Source organism: Momordica charantia (genome assembly GCF_013281855.1).
Source record: "Momordica charantia cultivar OHB3-1 chromosome 1 unlocalized genomic scaffold, Mcharantia_2.0 BLBB01000001.1, whole genome shotgun sequence".
NCBI classification, from domain to species: domain Eukaryota; kingdom Viridiplantae; phylum Streptophyta; class Magnoliopsida; order Cucurbitales; family Cucurbitaceae; genus Momordica; species Momordica charantia.
The window spans coordinates 21,431,167-21,449,033 of record NW_028275157.1 but is presented as its reverse complement, the minus strand read 5'-3'; the positions used below and the strand labels follow the sequence as shown (position 1 = coordinate 21,449,033).

General features: G+C 34.8%; 2 protein-coding genes across 2 annotated transcripts; both read right to left on the bottom strand.

Moving 5' to 3' along the window:
- Window positions 1-1,762: 1,762 nt before the first annotated feature.
- Window positions 1,763-3,152, bottom strand: LOC148213439 (serine/arginine repetitive matrix-like protein). Its single transcript, XM_088120668.1, has one exon. The coding sequence runs from the start codon at window positions 2,968-2,970 to the stop codon at window positions 1,906-1,908; it is 1,065 nt and encodes a 354-aa protein (XP_087976794.1). The 5' UTR covers window positions 2,971-3,152; the 3' UTR covers window positions 1,763-1,905.
- A 9,014-nt stretch (window positions 3,153-12,166) lies between these two features.
- MEE51 (Phosphofructokinase family protein) lies at window positions 12,167-17,544 on the bottom strand. Its single transcript, XM_022277232.2, has 16 exons — window positions 16,997-17,544; window positions 16,469-16,630; window positions 16,228-16,349; window positions 16,039-16,092; window positions 15,827-15,933; window positions 15,577-15,682; window positions 15,168-15,231; window positions 14,635-14,723; window positions 14,247-14,378; window positions 13,982-14,152; window positions 13,773-13,888; window positions 13,524-13,635; window positions 13,293-13,377; window positions 12,935-12,979; window positions 12,729-12,797; window positions 12,167-12,490 (listed from the first exon to the last, which is right to left on the bottom strand). Exons 1-16 carry the CDS (start codon window positions 17,187-17,189, stop codon window positions 12,414-12,416), a joined length of 1,704 nt encoding a protein of 567 aa, XP_022132924.1. The 5' UTR covers window positions 17,190-17,544; the 3' UTR covers window positions 12,167-12,413.
- Window positions 17,545-17,867: the final 323 nt, after the last annotated feature.

The following is a 17,867-nucleotide window of genomic DNA, read 5'->3' as shown; positions in this document are numbered from 1 at the left end:
GGCGCTCGAACATGGGGGCCCAACTCAGAATGCTAAAGTTCGGTTGTTTATCATCAAATCAAAATGAGCGATTCTTCTCTCTTTCTTTCATCAAGAAAAACAGAGAGAAAAATAAAGTACGCAGTCCGGAAGACATGGATCTCCTTGTTTTTCAAGTCGGCCGATCAAACACCATCCCAATGCCGCAGACTCGAAACCACTGGGACGGTGCAGCAAAATCCGGGTTACTTAAATAAAAATAAATAATTCACTTTTTAAATAACCAATTATTATTCAAACTTACATGTCAAACAAAAATTATTAGTCAAACTTAAAAGGATTTTCACTTTCTAAATATATTAAATATAAATTAAATTACTAGTTAGAATCAGTAAACTTCCAACTTATGTATTCAATAGATATCTGAATTTTAATTTTGATCCTAATATGTTCCTAGCGCATTCAACATTTTCTAAATTTCATGGATTATGTTAGACACAATATTAAGTTTTATATCTTATACTACAACGTAGGTTAAGGAGTTTTGGATAAAATAGATATAACAGTGAGCGGTAATTGACATATATCTAAATCAAGAAGTTGTGAATTCAATCTTCCGTACCCGCATATTGTAACTAAAAGAAAGAGATACAACCCTAACTAGTAAACTATATTGAGGATGGGTTAAATTTTATGTACGTATTTAATTTTCTTACATTCTTTAAAATTATTTGTGTGGCCCATTTGTAGAGTCGATTAATCTGTGTGTCAAAATCATATCACTTCATCTAAATTGACACCACCCAAATCCAAGTCCTAGAAAAATAGAGGTGTCATTCTATATTTTGTTAACGAGTGTCAACCACAAGTGTAATAGATAACCACGAACTCAAATCTAAAGCTACACGTTAGAATTAAAACTTCAAAGATGAAGTGTTAGGGATAAATATCTAATCCAACACTAAATCATCTCATTCTCAATCTCAAGTCTCATCCCACTCTTCCATCTTCCAATTGGATCAAATCAACTATATCTTACAGTTCCATTCAAATAATGTGCTCATAATCACCTGGACTCCACATCACACACCAGTTTCATCTTTCTTTTCTGAAAAAAGAATCAATTCAAACAGAACTGGAGCGTTTTTAACTAGTTTTTCACCAAAAAAGTTAACCCGCCTCGCCTCTCAGTACTACCAAGGACACTCCTGTCATTGGAACTTCCTTGTTCTTCAGGAAAAACAAAACTTGGGGAAAACTTGGAACAGGATAGTGTCCTGGAAACACATGTATTGGACGGTGAAAATAACAGCCAGAGAAACAGGAATAATGACAACAAATTTTCATTTTAGTTTCTTTGGGCACCAACCAAGAATTACCGTTCGTTACTGAATTCATGGGCATGGCTAGATAAGAAGATGGATTGGTCTATTCTTTTGCCCCAGCCAAACCAGAAGCAGCCATGGATTACAGGACAAAAAAATTCCTGGAAAAATATCAGCCAAAATCTATAATCTTCTAGAGCAAGTTTCCAACAGGGTGGCCATTGGTGGTCCTGATAATGATGAAGAAGCAAGAAAGAAGAGAAAATAATACCCCATAAAGCCATGACAAAAGAAAGATAAAGAAGTTCAGAAAGGTATTCATTCAACCCAACAAATCATCGGTGAGACGAAAAATGCTTGAAACAAAGAGATCAATCCAAATTGGGGGACTGATTTTTGAGAGAAAAACAGAGGTGGATTGAAATTGCAGCAACAGCAAGCAAAACTCTGTACAGAGCTGATCAATTAAGTGGAGTCAGACTTCGGATTGGCTAATACTTTTGGTTAATTACATAGAAAAAGAGATGCAAAAAGTTGGGATTCGGTGAGATTACTATACAATAATACATTTGAAAGCGGAAATTTTCTTTTATGGGAAATGTTAATGCACTTTCTTTGTGAAAAGGCTTCTTATGCTAAAGAGATTGGCACTACTACTTGAATTTCCAGGATTGCTGACGCTACCGCCGCCGTCTCCATTGTTGTCGTATCCATGGCTACCGCCGCCGCCGCCGCCGCTGCCACCGTTACCGTTGCTGACGACCCCTACGGCACTCGTCTCATCGCTTCTACAGCTTAAATGGTTTCTGTAACCGATACACATGGGGACGTTTAAATTCAAAACTCTAACTCTCGAGGCGGAGGATGCGGCAGCGGCCTTGCTCCGGTGGGCGTCTGCGGGTTCTTTCCGGGGGATTTTTTCGGCATTGCGAGTCAGGGGTTCAAAGGTTTTGGCGGCGGATCCCCCGCGCCGGACCTGCCAGACCGGGCTGCTCCGGCCCAAATGGACGCCGGCCCGACTCGGGCTGCTCGGCCACTTCCTGGACTTGGATTCGCCGGCGGAGTTGCTGCGGGAACAAGGCGCACTGTTGACCTTCCGGGATCCGGGGCCGCCGGGGAACATTTTGGGCCGAGCGATCGCATTCCCGGCGGATCTGCTTCGCGAGAAAGGCCAAATGTTAATATTCAACTCCGCCGACGTAGCGCCATTCCCAGTCTTCTTCTCCTTCTTCTTCTCCCTCTCCTTCTCCTTCTCCTCCTGATTACTCGAAGCGGCGTTCTTCTTCTCGCCCTTCCTGAAAATGCTCCATCGCTTCGACGGGGTTAACGACAAAGAAGACGATTCCGTCGCATTAGGCATCAATTTCGCGCCGTCTCTGGGATCGGGTTCGAGGTCGTTAATTGGGGGTTCCGCGTCGGATTTAGGGTTCGGGTCAGTCGATGACTCAGAGGGGCCGTCGTTGTGGTGGGATAAGAGGTGAAGGGGAAGGAGAACGCCGTCGACGAAGAGCTCGTCGGCCGAGAGAAGATTGGGCTGAGGAAAAGAGGGGTTTCGAACCATCCAGAACTCGAACTCCGGCGAGGTTGGGGGAAAGCCGCCGCTCCTCCTTCCGCTGCTGCTCTGAGAGAGGGATGGAGACAGTGGATTCATTACTGGAGTCTCCATTGCGAGAGGGAAAGAGAAGAAATGTGAAGAAATAGCCGAGAATGGAGAAGATGGATGGTGGGAAGGTTCTTTATTTGGTTCGTAGTGGTGAGCTCAGAGTTTCAGAAAATGGGACCCTACAAAAAGTCCAATAAATAAATCAAAATAAAAACTTAGAGAGAGAGAGAGAGAGAGAGAGAGAGAGAGAGAGAGAGAGAGAGAGAGAGAGAGGGTTGGGTACTCGATGAGGACGAAGCATGCTCTGCTCTGCCTAACCAATATTTTATTCGGTTTTTATGTTTTCCTTTTCTCAACACATTTTCTAAATTTATGTCCAAGAAATATATATATCAATTCTTAAAATTTTTATTTATTTTTCTCGAAATGTCACCCATCATGTCCTTTAATACTAAGCTGCTTCCTTTTCTGATATATTCAAACGAATATAAGTTGAAAACTTAAACGTCACAAAATTTTAAATAAAACAATTCAGCGTAGTTTGGCTCATCAAAGTACTCATATCTTCCTTTAGCCAATGAAACTTTAAAATCTGTTAGAAATATTTTAAAAAGCTAAAATATGTTTTTATCTAATTTAAGTGTCGTGAAAGAAAGCTACTATTATAGTAACAAGCTATCGTTGTGTTTTTTAAAATGGGGAATGAATTTTTAAGTCATATATTTGATTATGTAAAGGAGATCTATCTATATTTTAGTAGTTATATGAAATTGATTTTTTTTTTTAAATATAAGAGGAGGAGTCAATTACATTTTTATCAGGAAAAAAATTATCAACCAGTTAATATATACTCAAACTAACTAAATGAAATTGGTTAATCTATGTTGTTTAATATCATAATTAATGTATTGACAACATCAACATAGTTCCACTAAAATATTTTGTTACTTTTCCAATCCCATGTTTATTGTAATAAAAAAAACCACAATTAATATCACAAAATTCAAATTCCAATTGCTTAAGCAATCTATTAAATAATTAAAATTTTCTTCTTATACATAAATTTCTTGTACGCATGCAGAAATATATAATATTACAAGTTTACTTAATCTAGAAAAACGAATCGTGGAACTGAAAAGGCATATAATAATATTCTAAAAATGAATTGGTATCAAAAGGAAAAAATATAATGAATGAAAATAAATATTGAGTTTGGTTCAATTAGTCTCTAAAATTTTAGGTGGTCTATATAATACGTCATTCTACCTTAAAAAGTTTGTAAAATTTGAAATATATCTACATTTTTAAAGTCTATGAACCTATTAAACTTTTTTTTTATTAAGAGACTTCTTACACGTACGCCTACAAGTTTTTCAGGTAAAATATATACAAATACCATTTTTTCAAGTAAAATAGATATAATGAATATTTTAAATTTAAAGAACATTAAAATTAATTATTAGATAATTGTTCCCTTGCGAGGATCTTGTCCTTCCAACCTCGCCCAAATTCGTATAGAGAGCTATCAACAAATTCGAACATCAATGTGACCAAATTTTCGCGTGCAAAAGAGAACATCTCTTCTTCAAGGATCTTACACCCCATAGCAAACTCTTTTATCATCTTGCATTTCCTCGAAGAATGGATTAAAAAATCTCCCAAAGGCTAAGGATGGGGAGGCCATTATTGACTCTCCACCCAGAATGTTGCATTAAACCAATGTTTATCGAAGTTCAACAAACTAGAGGAATTCTCCCAAGATTCACTCAAATGCGGCCTGAGGATGTTGATTTTAGGTCCAACAATTTGTAATTGTCCCAACTTACTATCAAAATGACTATAACAGACTTTTCCTCCACTTTGCCTATAAAAGGCTTTTCACCCTCTTTGCTTATAAAAGAGACACCATTTATCCAACTAGAGATATGTTATTCTATTTGAGGCCGACTTATTGAATTTGAATCCTCACTAATTTGACTTTCGTAGTGTTTGAACCCTCCCTTAAAAATATATATAGGATATGTCATTCTATATGATGACTTACGTCAACATCTACACTATGCAGATTTTTTTCACTATAATATCTCTCCAACACTAATTTTTTAAAAGATAAAAAATAAAAAAGAGTCATCAACATGTATGGTTTTTATTCTTCAAAACAGCAAACACAAATAAAAAAAGTTATCGAAGGACCTTAACAATTTATTTATTTTTATCAAAGTTGAGTCAGTGTAGTTGCCTCCGTATGCCGCACATGCAAAAAAGTTAAGCCGGATTGGTTTTAGGTTATAGTGCGTAGCCAAACAAACCCGAAATTCTAGTGGCAAACGATTATTTTTTATTTTATTTGATTTTTCTGAACATCTGGCAAACGATTAGCAAATAATTAAGCGACAAACAAACTACGGAGGGGAACGGATATGAATATTATCTGAGATGCGAGTGATGTCACATCAGGTGGGACTTTAGGATACTTTAATAATTTAATCGCCTTCGTTTATTTATTTTTCTTATAATAATATATATTACATATTTTAAGGTTAAATAATTTTATGCCATTCATGTTAACGTTGACATTCATCCATCACAATTATTCTCTCCATTCTTAGCCAATAAGAATATTACTTTCCTTTTCTAACTTCACCTGACTTTCTGAATATTTTTATCCCAAATGTGAACGCCATAAATGACTAAATTAGTGCCCTGCAGATTTCCTTTTCAATAAAAATTATACAACGGATTCAAAACATTTTTGGACCTGTATGTTTTCCAAGTTAAAAATCCGAGCCAGCCCTTTTCATACATTTGTTATCGTTAAACAAATCGCATTTAATCATGGAATTTTATTTAACAGACAAAAAAAAAATAACATATATAAACGTGATATGTGCCAATCATATGATGTAAATAAGAGTGATTGAAAAATGATATGGAGAAAATGGAGTAATTATTTAAAAACTATTTAATCTGTTTACGTTAATTATGGAATGTAGTTAAGTAAATTAGTTATTATTTATGTAAATTGGGGGAGTGGTGGGAGCCACAGAGCGGGAATGGTATCCTTGTTTAGTTAGTCAGCGCCATCGAACATGCGCTGGCCTGGCCAACGCCACTGGTCCTTCCCCAAACGCAACAAATTGGTTGCGATGTTTTAGTTTAGATTCTAGCCACTCTTAATAACGAAAGCGATCCCAAATGAATCAATATCCGCTTCCCTCTTTCTTCTTTAAATCCTTGGGCCCACTCCCCATGTACTAAATACTGTGTTTTATGATTTTTAGAAATAACCGATCAGAATATAGTTCAAATATTAATCTTCTAAACATTAGGAGGTTTTGAGATTTTTTACCCCATTCTAACTCAATAAGAAAAATGTTTAAATATGGAAATCTATACTTTCAACTTTTGTTTATTTTAGTATTTTGATTTTTTTTTACTATTAAAAAGCGATAGTTTAACACAAATTTATGAAAATGCAGTCAGAAAATTTGTTGAGTGAAATGTCATGTTAAAATTATGATTAAAATAAATGAGATAAAAATGATCACTTTTTAAAAATATATAGATCAAAATGGATGTTTTGAAAGTATAAAGATTAAAATGAACCAAAGCAAAAAGTAACTATATATATAATCAACTTAAATATAAGTTAATTAGTTAAAACGTGTGCAACTTTGTCTTCAAGATAGTAATGTTCATCCAAATATTTGAATTATAATACTAAAAAGAAAATAAATTTCAATATATATTTCTTTTAGTACAATTCGTAGGAGTGGAGATTCGAACTCACGAATTTATGGTCGTGTCCTAATCGGATAACAATAAAATTTAAATATATAGTCATGAAGCATGCTTCAATATGTTGAATGGTAGGTTTTGAGTTTCACTCATTTAATGATAACGTAATACTCTTTAGAAAAATATCAGAAAACATATTCTTAAATTGAAAATAAAACAATATTTTTAACTTTTTCATAATTTAGCTACATGTACAATAAACCCTTTCTCCTTTGTGATTGTCCTTAAATGGAGTTGGGCGCAATGGTTTGCCAAATCACATGGGGCGCAGTGTCCCGAGCACTATCTAGAGGAAGATCCAACGGTTGGAAATTAGAGGTTTCTCATGAAATGTTAGGATTTAGGATCGGAGGGTTCCAAAGCTTCATAGCGCATTTAAACGGAGTCGTTTTCATGTGAACTGTACTACATCAGTTACCCAATAAAACAACTTAGCATGAGTATAATTTGGACAGCAAACAATAAAGTTTTCACTTGTCCACTTTCCTTTATTTTTGTTGGCCAAACTTTAACACATGTAAATTTGCCGTAAAAGTAACTTTTTTTCTTTTTTTTTTTTTTTTTGACCTGAACTGCCTCCAACGTAAAGACAAGTTTTCTTCTTCAAATTTATGAAAAGTAACCAATTGCTGAAGAATTTATGTAAACTATAAAAAATATATATATATTTAAAAATATTAGAAGTGAATTGACCCGACCCGTATGGAAGCGGGTAAGTGGTGGGGCAAATAGGAGTGATGTATCAATTGGGAAGGCAACAAGAGAAGAGAGTGAGGGGCGGAGAATGATTGAGAAGGGACTTATTTTTCCTTTTCGTAAATGGTATTTGTTGCAAGCCACAACGTTGAGCCATGTGCAGCGTTTTATTTTTATTTTTATTTTTCATTTGAAATAGGAGTATTATTTCATAAATGAGATGGACCCTACCACACTTTGATAACAAAAAAAAAATAAAATAAAATAACTGTTGTTCCCATAAACGTCTTACATTTATAAATAGCAATTCTAATATTATTGCTAACCTAAGCATATAACTATGTCTATTTCTACCTTTTAAGGTGCGGTAGATTTGAATGTTTATATACATATTCGTGATGTAATATTTTTAAGATGCGTTAATTAGTTTTCTCATAAACTCTCAATTTCATCACATTGTACATAAAATTAGATAATGTTGTAATATTCATCTTAAAATCTTAAAAAAAAAAAAATTGTAATTTTTAACTTTTGATAGGTTTTGGTTTGAATAATTGTTGAAAAAAAGTATTATCATAGAATATATATTTAGTACGAAATTGATAAGATTTATAAATAAAGTTAGGTTTTTTCTTTTGGTTGAAATTTATAGGTTTTCGCTCAATTATTTAATGGATGCATAATCAAATTTAAGTTTGTCCCAATTTTGATTTTCAGTATGTTATTGTTGAGTTTGGAGTTTTTTTTTTAATATTTATTATTTGTTAAAATTATTGAGTAAATTAATAAAAATTGAATAGCATGTAAAAATTATCATACTTATCTAAATCTAAGGTCCAATAGGATTGAAAATTCATGGTAAAAATTAATACAACTATATACTTTTGTTTTTGTTTTGTTATTTTAGTATAACAAATATAGGTAGAGATTCGAATTTACTATCTTCTAGTTGGAAAAAGGTGTCTAAATTAATCGAGCCATGCTTTCTCCTAACTTTTTTTAATTTATTTTATTTAAACTTGTAATTTTAAATAGCATTGAAGTGTGTTATTTTTAATTTTGAGGTGGAAGAGGATTTTTTTCGTTTGTTAGGCTAAAGCTCTCCAGTGATCCGTAAGGTCATCTCAATTCTCAACTCACGAGCTAGTTTTGGGGGAAAAAATGGAAAATGAAAAATGAAAAAACACGTGGCAGTTAAGATCGGATCGGATGGCGTGGAGGGTGCCAGCGTGTAAAAAGAGAAGATTAGGAAAATGTTGTGGAAATGGAAGGGAAGTAAAAGAAAAGTAGGTTTGGCTTACTATAAGATCTGCAAAAGATTTGTAGGCGAAAGGAATAAAGAGCCATGACGTCGTTTTACTTTTAAAAACAAAATACCAAAACTATTTGCTGCACAAATTTATGCAAATCCTTCTCTCTCATTCTTTATTATTCATCATACTCCGTTACTAACATTTAATAATAACAACTATATATCAATTAATTACGTAAAATGTTAAACTTTTTAGATTTTTGAAAAACATAAAAAATATATTTTCTTCTTTTTATATTTCTCTATCACGGACCGTCAATGGTGTTGACGAATATATTGTTTTCGAAACATTTATATCAAACCTCTTCGATCGAGTGGCGTCAATGAGTATTATGTCACTATGGTACAATTAACTCTCTCGAAAGAGATTGAAACTGGATAATTTTATGTGGCTAGTTTGTATATTTTCCATATATTTGTTTATTTTCTTCTTGGATTACCCAAGAAAGAAAAGTGAGTCAGCTCAGCACATTTTCTGATCGAGGAATATCAATATGGGAGGGGTGGAGCCATCTGATCTTGTCTATGAGAATACCAAACAAACCAAATATGGGTTATACACCTTTAGATGACTTTCCTAACTTATTTATTGGTACACAATTTATATAAATACAAGTTACACCATTTTCAAACCTTCAAATTTCAAATCTCTTGGTAAATTATCAAATATTCTCATGAATAGTTGTTTATCACTATAATATAAGGTGGCCTATTCTTGAACTGTTTGAACAACAATTTCCCACAATAAATGGGCACAAGGTTGACTTGAAAGAACTTTCGATTCCAAAAGTATCGAAAGTACTTTTTATTCTTCCTCGTTTAGGGCTTTATCCCTAACAAAGACATGTGATGTCTTTCAATATTTCTTTTTTAAAAAATAAATTGTAGGAAGAAAACAAATCATTTAAAAATGACAAAAAGTAATGCCCTTTTTAATATAAAAAATAAATTTCAAATACATCTCTAGAAATGAAACTAATGTTAACTTTTTCTCATGGCTTGGCTTGTGTGTTAATTATATATGGCAACACAATTAGTTTACTGGAAGGATGCTAGAAAATATCCAGCTTTCTAGATTGATATAATAAATGACTTTAAAATAATTTTCAATTTATAGATATTTTGATTTTTTTAAAAGAAAAAATTGGCTGCATTTTGTAAACTTCGACATAGTTCGACTAATTATTGCATGTATATTCGACTAAAATATCATAAATTATAATCTCCAGCTTAGAAAATCATCGTAAACAAACCAAAAAAAAAAAAACACTCAATTTTTAAGTGCCCAGGTCAGTTCAGCTCAGTACAAATGTCTCTATCAATGGTCTCTTCAAAACCAAGTTTTTTATAATGCTTCAAAATCCAAGTTAAAGACGATTAGATATTAAAAAAATTAAAGACATATTATTAATAAATCATCAAAATCTAGCCAACAAAATTACTTAACATCTAGTAAAAAAAATCCTAAATTCCAACCATAGAAAATTTGCTATCCAACGTTAAAATATGAATAACTGCAAAAGTAACATTAGACTTCATGAAAAGTTGAAGTAATGTCAATAAAAATTCATCAGAGAAACTTCGACTTTGAGGTCGAGGATGCATTTTCTATTTCTTACGTCTTTTTTAATAGGAATTTCCCACCAATAGAAGGCCAAACCTCGTGGAAATTTGACGGGATGAGAACCTCTGCCATCTATATATATGCAGGGTTGAAGTCAGTAAATTTTCTAAAAGAGGGACAAAATTTTGCATGACCACGTTTATTTACGGAATCTTTAGGTTACATATTCAATATATAAATTAAATTTATTCAATCAAATTTAAAATTAAACGATGATTTATTCGTTCTTATTACGATATTAAAGTGAAAATTCAAACCCTACATCGTTTATTTCCTTCTCATTTGATAGAAATTTAGAGAAGGAAGTTTAAAAAAGGCAATGGAAGTGGGTGGAGGTGGCTGCATGCAGTTGGTTGGGAGCATGGTCTTTATTCTTCTTCTTCCTCGATGATGGTGCTGTTGACTTTTGGATCCAATATTATTCGTATTCCAATTAATAACACACAGTGCCCTTCTCTTCAGCTTCCTCCAAATTCCCCGTTCAATTAACGTTGGACTCTCTGAAACAAACCCTCCAATTATTCACTTCACTTTGGCCTCACATGCCCACCACACTCTTCTTCCTTTCTTCCATACTCCTCTTCTTTATTGGCGAATGATTAACCACTTTCTTCATTATTCAATTATTTTTTTCCATTCCCTTTTCTCATTTGTTGGTTTTTTTTTTCTTTTCTAAAAACAAACGTATCGTCAAAATGGGTTTCAAAGAAGCAAGTTTTTGTATTATAACCCATTTCATAATACGTCAAAAGGAGAAACCAACAGATTTTGGTTGAGGATTCGTATTATTATGTAATCAAAAGTAGAGAGTTTGGTTTTGTTGGATGGATCATGAAGGGGAGCGGAAGCACGTGATGGCTTCACATTAACTAGTGGAAGGGTTAGAATTTAAAGGTCAAAATTAAACAAATACATATCATGTGATTCAGATATCTTTTTGGATTTTACACAGCCTGAAAAGAGAGAAAAACAAGTCGTGCAGCGTCTGATTCAAGAGGGAGAAAGAGAAATAAAGTGCTTTTACTTTTGGGGTTTGCTTAAAAGTAAAGGGTTGTTAGAAACTCGAAACATGGCAACACCAATTACCAAAACATTTGTTTAAGTTTTTAACTTTTTGCCTTGGGGCTTATAAAAGCAAAGGAAAAAGAGTGGCAGAAAAAGCTAAGAGAAAATCTGTGCTTTTGGGTTTAAACCATTTTGCAGGTTACACAGAAGCTAGCTGGCTAATGGGTAGGCTTGTGGACCTGGTTTTTAGCAGACTGTATCCATGAAAATTGGCAGACTTTAGAGTCTCAATTCAAATCATGAATCTCAAAACAATAATAATAATATGATGCTAATTAAAACAGTCCTACTTCTGATTCATATATCAGACTCTGGATTGGAAATTAAAGGGTTATCTTATATTTCATCCTGTCACCACATGCTTATTTGTTTTATTATTATTCTTTTTTTTATATATGTGTTCGGGTCAGTTTGTAAGCACTTGACTAATCATGTGAGCACCTTGACTAATTTCGAACTAACCGTCTTACCCTATTGCATTTGGAGGTAACTCGAATATTAAATCCTAAGTAGTTGACTACACCATGATTTATACTCATTCACTCCCTTTGCTATTTACAATGGCTCTTATTGACCATTAGACCATCCACAATGTTTCATGCTTATTTGTTTTATTATAAACTGAGCAGTAAAAACATTTTGTCCTGCCATTTCAATTATTGTATTGTAACTGGTACGATGTCATAGTCAGATAATCTTTTTACATTTGAACTTCAAGTACTTAAACAACCCTATGATAATAAAGAAATGGTTCCCATCAAAGATCAAACTAACAGAACCAATATTATTCCGCAAAAAAGTGTGGCAATTTTGATGAACACCTTGCACCACTGAGAGCAGTGCTAATAAAATGAAGTCTACGGTTTCCATGATTATGGGAATACATAATTGCCTGTGTACTCGGTTAAAGAAAACTAGGTTACTAAAATTTGTCACACAGAAAGGCCTTCAGAAGCAGAAATCTTCCTCAAGAAAGAAACATTAAACCAAAACTACAGTTGGGAGTTGAATTTAAGCTCCAGCTTCAAGTTCCAGGAGGAGAGTATGATTAACAGCATTTGAAGCAGGACCCACAAATTGAATAGGACCTGCAATTTCGATTAGGAGGAATGTCATAATTTAATCGAAGCAGTGCATGCTATTTTTCTTCAAGGCATTATTGACATTTTTTTTTTTTCAATTATCCACATTTAAATATTAGCAAATGCAAAGGGAAAAACAAATTAAAGGCCGCCAAAAGAGGAACATGACAAGGAAATAGATTGTTCTCTTTCGTTAATGGCGAGCAGGAAACAAGAAAATGATAGAGGTTGAATGTTTACTAACCAGGACTGATGTATCGGTTGTTGAATGCCCACTCATCCCTCAATGACGCGAACTTCTTGAAAGGTGCACCTGATAATTCATGAATCAAACTTTATTTTTAGTTTTTTCCAGTTGCAGATAAGTTCATGAAAGTGATTGACAACAGTAGGATACTATTCTAGTGATGATATTACTCAAAAAACAATGTTTCCTTTCACAGTCCTTACCATCAAGCTCCACCATTGCCTTTTTAATCACAGGTTTAAACTTGCCTGTCACAAAAATACAACTTCAGTAGCAATACAAGTACGTGAAAATCAAATCATTTGAACAGTCCCAGGTAAATAATATATTAGACTAAGATTCAAGAACCCTCGGGAAAAAGCTTATAGCCATATATTAAGAGAAAGGAACAACCTGAAGCTTAGAGTTGTCAATCATATTCTTTATGGAGATGAACAACCCATTTCGGGGAGCATGCAGAATAGGGAAGGAAAAAAAGAGGCCACACAAGAAAACAAAAACTAAAATTTAGACCCTGCATGAGGGAGATAAAAGAGTCTAAGATAGCAAGTTGTAGTCTACCATGTCTTCTCTCCACATCCATTAATGAAGTCAATGCGGTACCACCAACAGTCCACTCTTCAACAGGCGCAGCTAAATTCCCCACCTGGTAAATAACACAGAATATGCACAAAGATTTACCAACTATAGGGAAAACATATTGCAAGCAAAATTAGGAGTAAAGAAAACTGATATTTTATTGAAGAGTTTGCAGAGGGCAGCGATGGTATATGAGTAGAGAACAGGACAGACCGATGATATTAGTCCAGTTTTTCCACTCTGCAGAAGAGCTCCAGCACCATAACCCAATGCATAACAGTATGTGGAATCAAAATTGGTTGGTAGACCGCATCTCCCTTCATAGCTGCAAGTTGAAATTATACAAGGGGTTGTTGTAACATTCTCATTTTCCCATGCTGCTAAGTGTTGTACCATAAAAGAAAAAGAAAGAGATAGAAAGAAAGAAAACTGCAGTCCTCAAATAAAGTGAAGAATTCTTACCCAAAAAAGTGAGATTGCCCTTTAAATTGGCCTTTGTATACACCTTCACTCTTCCTCTTCTCCAACTCCGTCTCAACCATCTGAATAAGCATTTTCTCTGTTTCTATTCTAGCAACCTAAACAAGAAAAGAAGGAAAATATCATATCTAACCAAGAGGCACTTACACCTGGCAATCACAACAAAAAACAGAAAGATACAATAACTGTACCTGAACATTTCCATGTGGATCTCTTTCAAGCATCAACTGTTCTTGGATTGCTTGAGGCAAAAACTCAAAAAGTTCAAGAGATTGACTAGTGAGTTTCTTTTTCCATAATCCATCATCATCAACAATATCATGGGCCAAGATTTCATTTAGTTCTGCAATAAGTTGTTGTACCTGTAAGGCATTTAAGAACATATAATCATTAAGCACACAGCTAATAATGAGGGTAAGAAGACAACCATTACAGATTTTATGAGCAAGAAAATACCTCTGGGATGAAGTCAATAAGACCTTCAGGAATAAGTATAACACCATAGTTATAACCAAGTTCTGCACGTTTGCAGATAACATCTACAATGTAATCTGTAACACTTTTCAGCGTTTGCTTTTGAGCAGAAACCTACAGCAATGTAAAACTTAGTTGTTGGTACACTATACATGCAGCAAAATTCATAACCATCTACCAAAGTTTCTCGATCAATCATAATCTAACTAAGAGGCTTGATATGTTAAAATATGTCATGAAACAAGCATTTAGCATTATTTACAATAGCAAGAAGAGAATGTGAAGACACCATTTGGATAATGAAACCTTGTTCCCCTTCCCAAAAAAGTAGCACAATTGAAAAATGCAGCAGACGAGAGGTTGATAGTACCTCTTCCCCAATGATAGTAATGTTTGGATGAGTCTGCAAGGCACACTCTAGAGTGATGTGTGAAGCAGCACGCCCCATAAGCCGGACAACTGCAGATTCAAATATACAAAAATATGCTAATAGAAACACAACAAAGCAAAAATTACCGACCAATGTAAGTGATCCACACCCATGCTACAGCACTTACATAGAAATACGTACTTAAATTGGCAACCGATAAATGCCTCTTCTTGAGGTGACAAACATCTAATAAATTATGCATGGATAGAAAACAAAGCATGACATTTTAATCCATTTGGTGAAAATAGATGACTATATTACAATTTTGGGAGAATTTAGAAACTAGGATCATCAAATTGCAGCATCGGATGAGTTATATCACGGAATTATTATTTAAATTCATTTGGTGCTGCTCTTAAACCAGGGAATGAACCACCACTTCAAACAATTACAGAACGGATTTCCTTCATGGTACAATATGGTGATAAGGTAAATGACAACACTGTGGTTCTTAACTTGAATATTTTACTTACAATGATAATATTTTCCAGTTGATCTAGCATCTATCATGACATTACCAATCATTTCTGCATATATCTGAAACATTGAAAACATAAACTTCTTTAGTAGCGGTACATGAACATAGTAGTGCCAGTCAAATCTAGGCAAACTGTAAAACCCAGACAACAACTTTCTTCTCCCTGCAGGTAATATCAAGTATATATAGCTTTACTTCGTTAGAAATCTCATGTTCAAGGAAATGTGTTAACACTTTCAAAATACCTCAAGATACTAATATTTACTTTCACAATGAGAATAATACTTGAAAGAAGCATTCGAACAATCATAGGACAATGATATGTTAAATAACATCAAAAGCAATTACGCGCACGTTAAGAATTCAATAACATGTGAACAAGGCGAGATAAATGGTTTAATTACCCTGCAAGCTGTATCAAATCCAAAACTTGTAGGCACCTCTTTGCATTTTAAATCTCCATCAATTGTTTTGGGGCAACCAATGACCCGGGTCTTCAAATTTTTACCCCTGACCAGAAGAACGGGCATTACTTCACAGAACATACAATAGAAACAATTGAATCAATGTATGTACAAAAAATTAAATTTCGCCAAATAGAGCAGAGTGCCAATGTTGTTTTAAGGAGACACATGACATTATCTTCATACGCACCTGAAGTTTTCAGCAAGAAGACAGGCATTTGTGTTTGAATCGTCTCCGCCAATCACAACAAGCCCATCCAAATCAAGCTTTTTTACTGTTTCTTCAGCTTGTTTGAACTGAAAAATTCACCCGACTCAAGTAAGTAAAGTCCATATATACTAACATTATCCAAGTCACATGGACAAAACGTCACACCCTTGAGAAGCAAAAGAGAGTCTCACCTGCTCTGGAGTTTCAATTTTGTCCCTCCCACTACATATCATATCAAACCCACCCTGAAAAGAATTTGCAGACGAGGAAAATCAAAATGTTAATAATGTTATTTTTCCTGTTTACCAAGAATCATCATCAATTTCAACATCATTAGAAGTATTCAAACTTTCAAACTTGAGAAGCTCTCTAGGGTTTACCTGGTTTCTGTATGGGTAAATATACTCTGAAGTCAACTCCACATATTTAGATTTCATAATCCCAGCAGGGCCACCCCTGAAGCCATATAATACACTGCCTTTGACGTGATCCTGCAAGTAATCTGTTTCCAATACAGACTTAAAATCACTAAAACCCAAAGAATAAAAGAAACATTTAGTTCAAAGTAGATTTGCATATAAATTATCAAAATAAATTCAACAAATGTAAAATGATCATTACCAAAAATTCCAGAAATGACATTATGTCCTCCGGGGGCCTGGCCTCCAGACAACACGACACCAATCTTCAACTTCTTATCCGGTCGAACTTTGCTGGAATCGCATGGCACCAATTTTGCCGATGGCTGACCGAAGAGATTAGGGAATAGCTTCGCTATCTCGTCTGGATTAAAACAAGGCAAAAAATAAAAATAAAAACCCCTAAAATATTAGTATTCGTCCCAGTTTCATACCGAAATGGAATTATGGAAGGAGATACAAGACCCATGTAGCAAAAATTCACGTAAGATCTGTGAGATCAGAAACAGACACAGAAATATGAATGCAGTGAACTTAAAACCCAAACTCTAAGCAACTGCTTCCACGATTACTCATCCCGTTTGAATTGCTAGAAAGAAACTAAAAGCTCATTTCCTGATTGAGCAGGCAGACAACCAGATTCCTCAAGGATCGAAAGAAAGAGACACAATATGATCTAATAACACCAACATACAAATAGATCCCGAGAGTAAATGCTAAAACAGAGTACCTGGATTGCCAGCGGCAGAGCTCGGGGGCCCATCGACGATCGTAAAGGAACTTCTGAGAACAGAAGGTAGAGGAAGACTGTGGTCGATACGACTCGACTGGACTTCGCTATACACGGAGGAGACCCGGCCGGGCACGGGCGCGGGAGAGGAGTTGACGGCGGCAGCACCATTGTAGACGACAGAAATTGACATTGTAACTAGAGCAGACAGGACCACTAGGGAAAGAGAAGGGGTGCAAGAGCGAGACAATGATCTCGGTTCTGCTGGTTAAACGCCTGAAATATAGCGAATTGTCTGGACTGGACATTGTGATAGTGAACCGAAATGCCGTTGAAAATGGGTAAAATAGTCTTTCAGCTTGGACTCGATAATTTCGGTGTGCGTTGTCTCAGCGATTGGGTGAATGGCCTGAGGCTGGTTTAGGGTACCAAATTCGATTCTGTGGGTTGCGTTTTCAACGGCCCAAGTATCAGGTAAGCCCATGATGGGCCCATCGTAAATGGGCCTGGGCCTGGCCCAGAGATGGATGAAATGACGTCGTTCCAGGCCTCAGCATAACTAAACATAAAGGCAAAAAAACAAAACTTGATGTGAATAATAATATCGGGATGTCGTCCCTCATTATAACAAAACGTGGTGTCGTCATTAAAGTTTGCTATCAATTCACGTTGTTATGGTAAGTTTTGAGAGCAAGAGACACGACATGATATATATGGAAAGATATTCCCACCAGCTGTATAGAATCCTGATTTAGATTTTTCCCACATTCTTCCTAAATTTTGCAGCTCCCCAAACTAAAAAACCCATTGTAAAAAATTCAAACTTTTCAAGTAAACAAGAAGCAATTTGGCCTAAAAAAGTACAACTTTC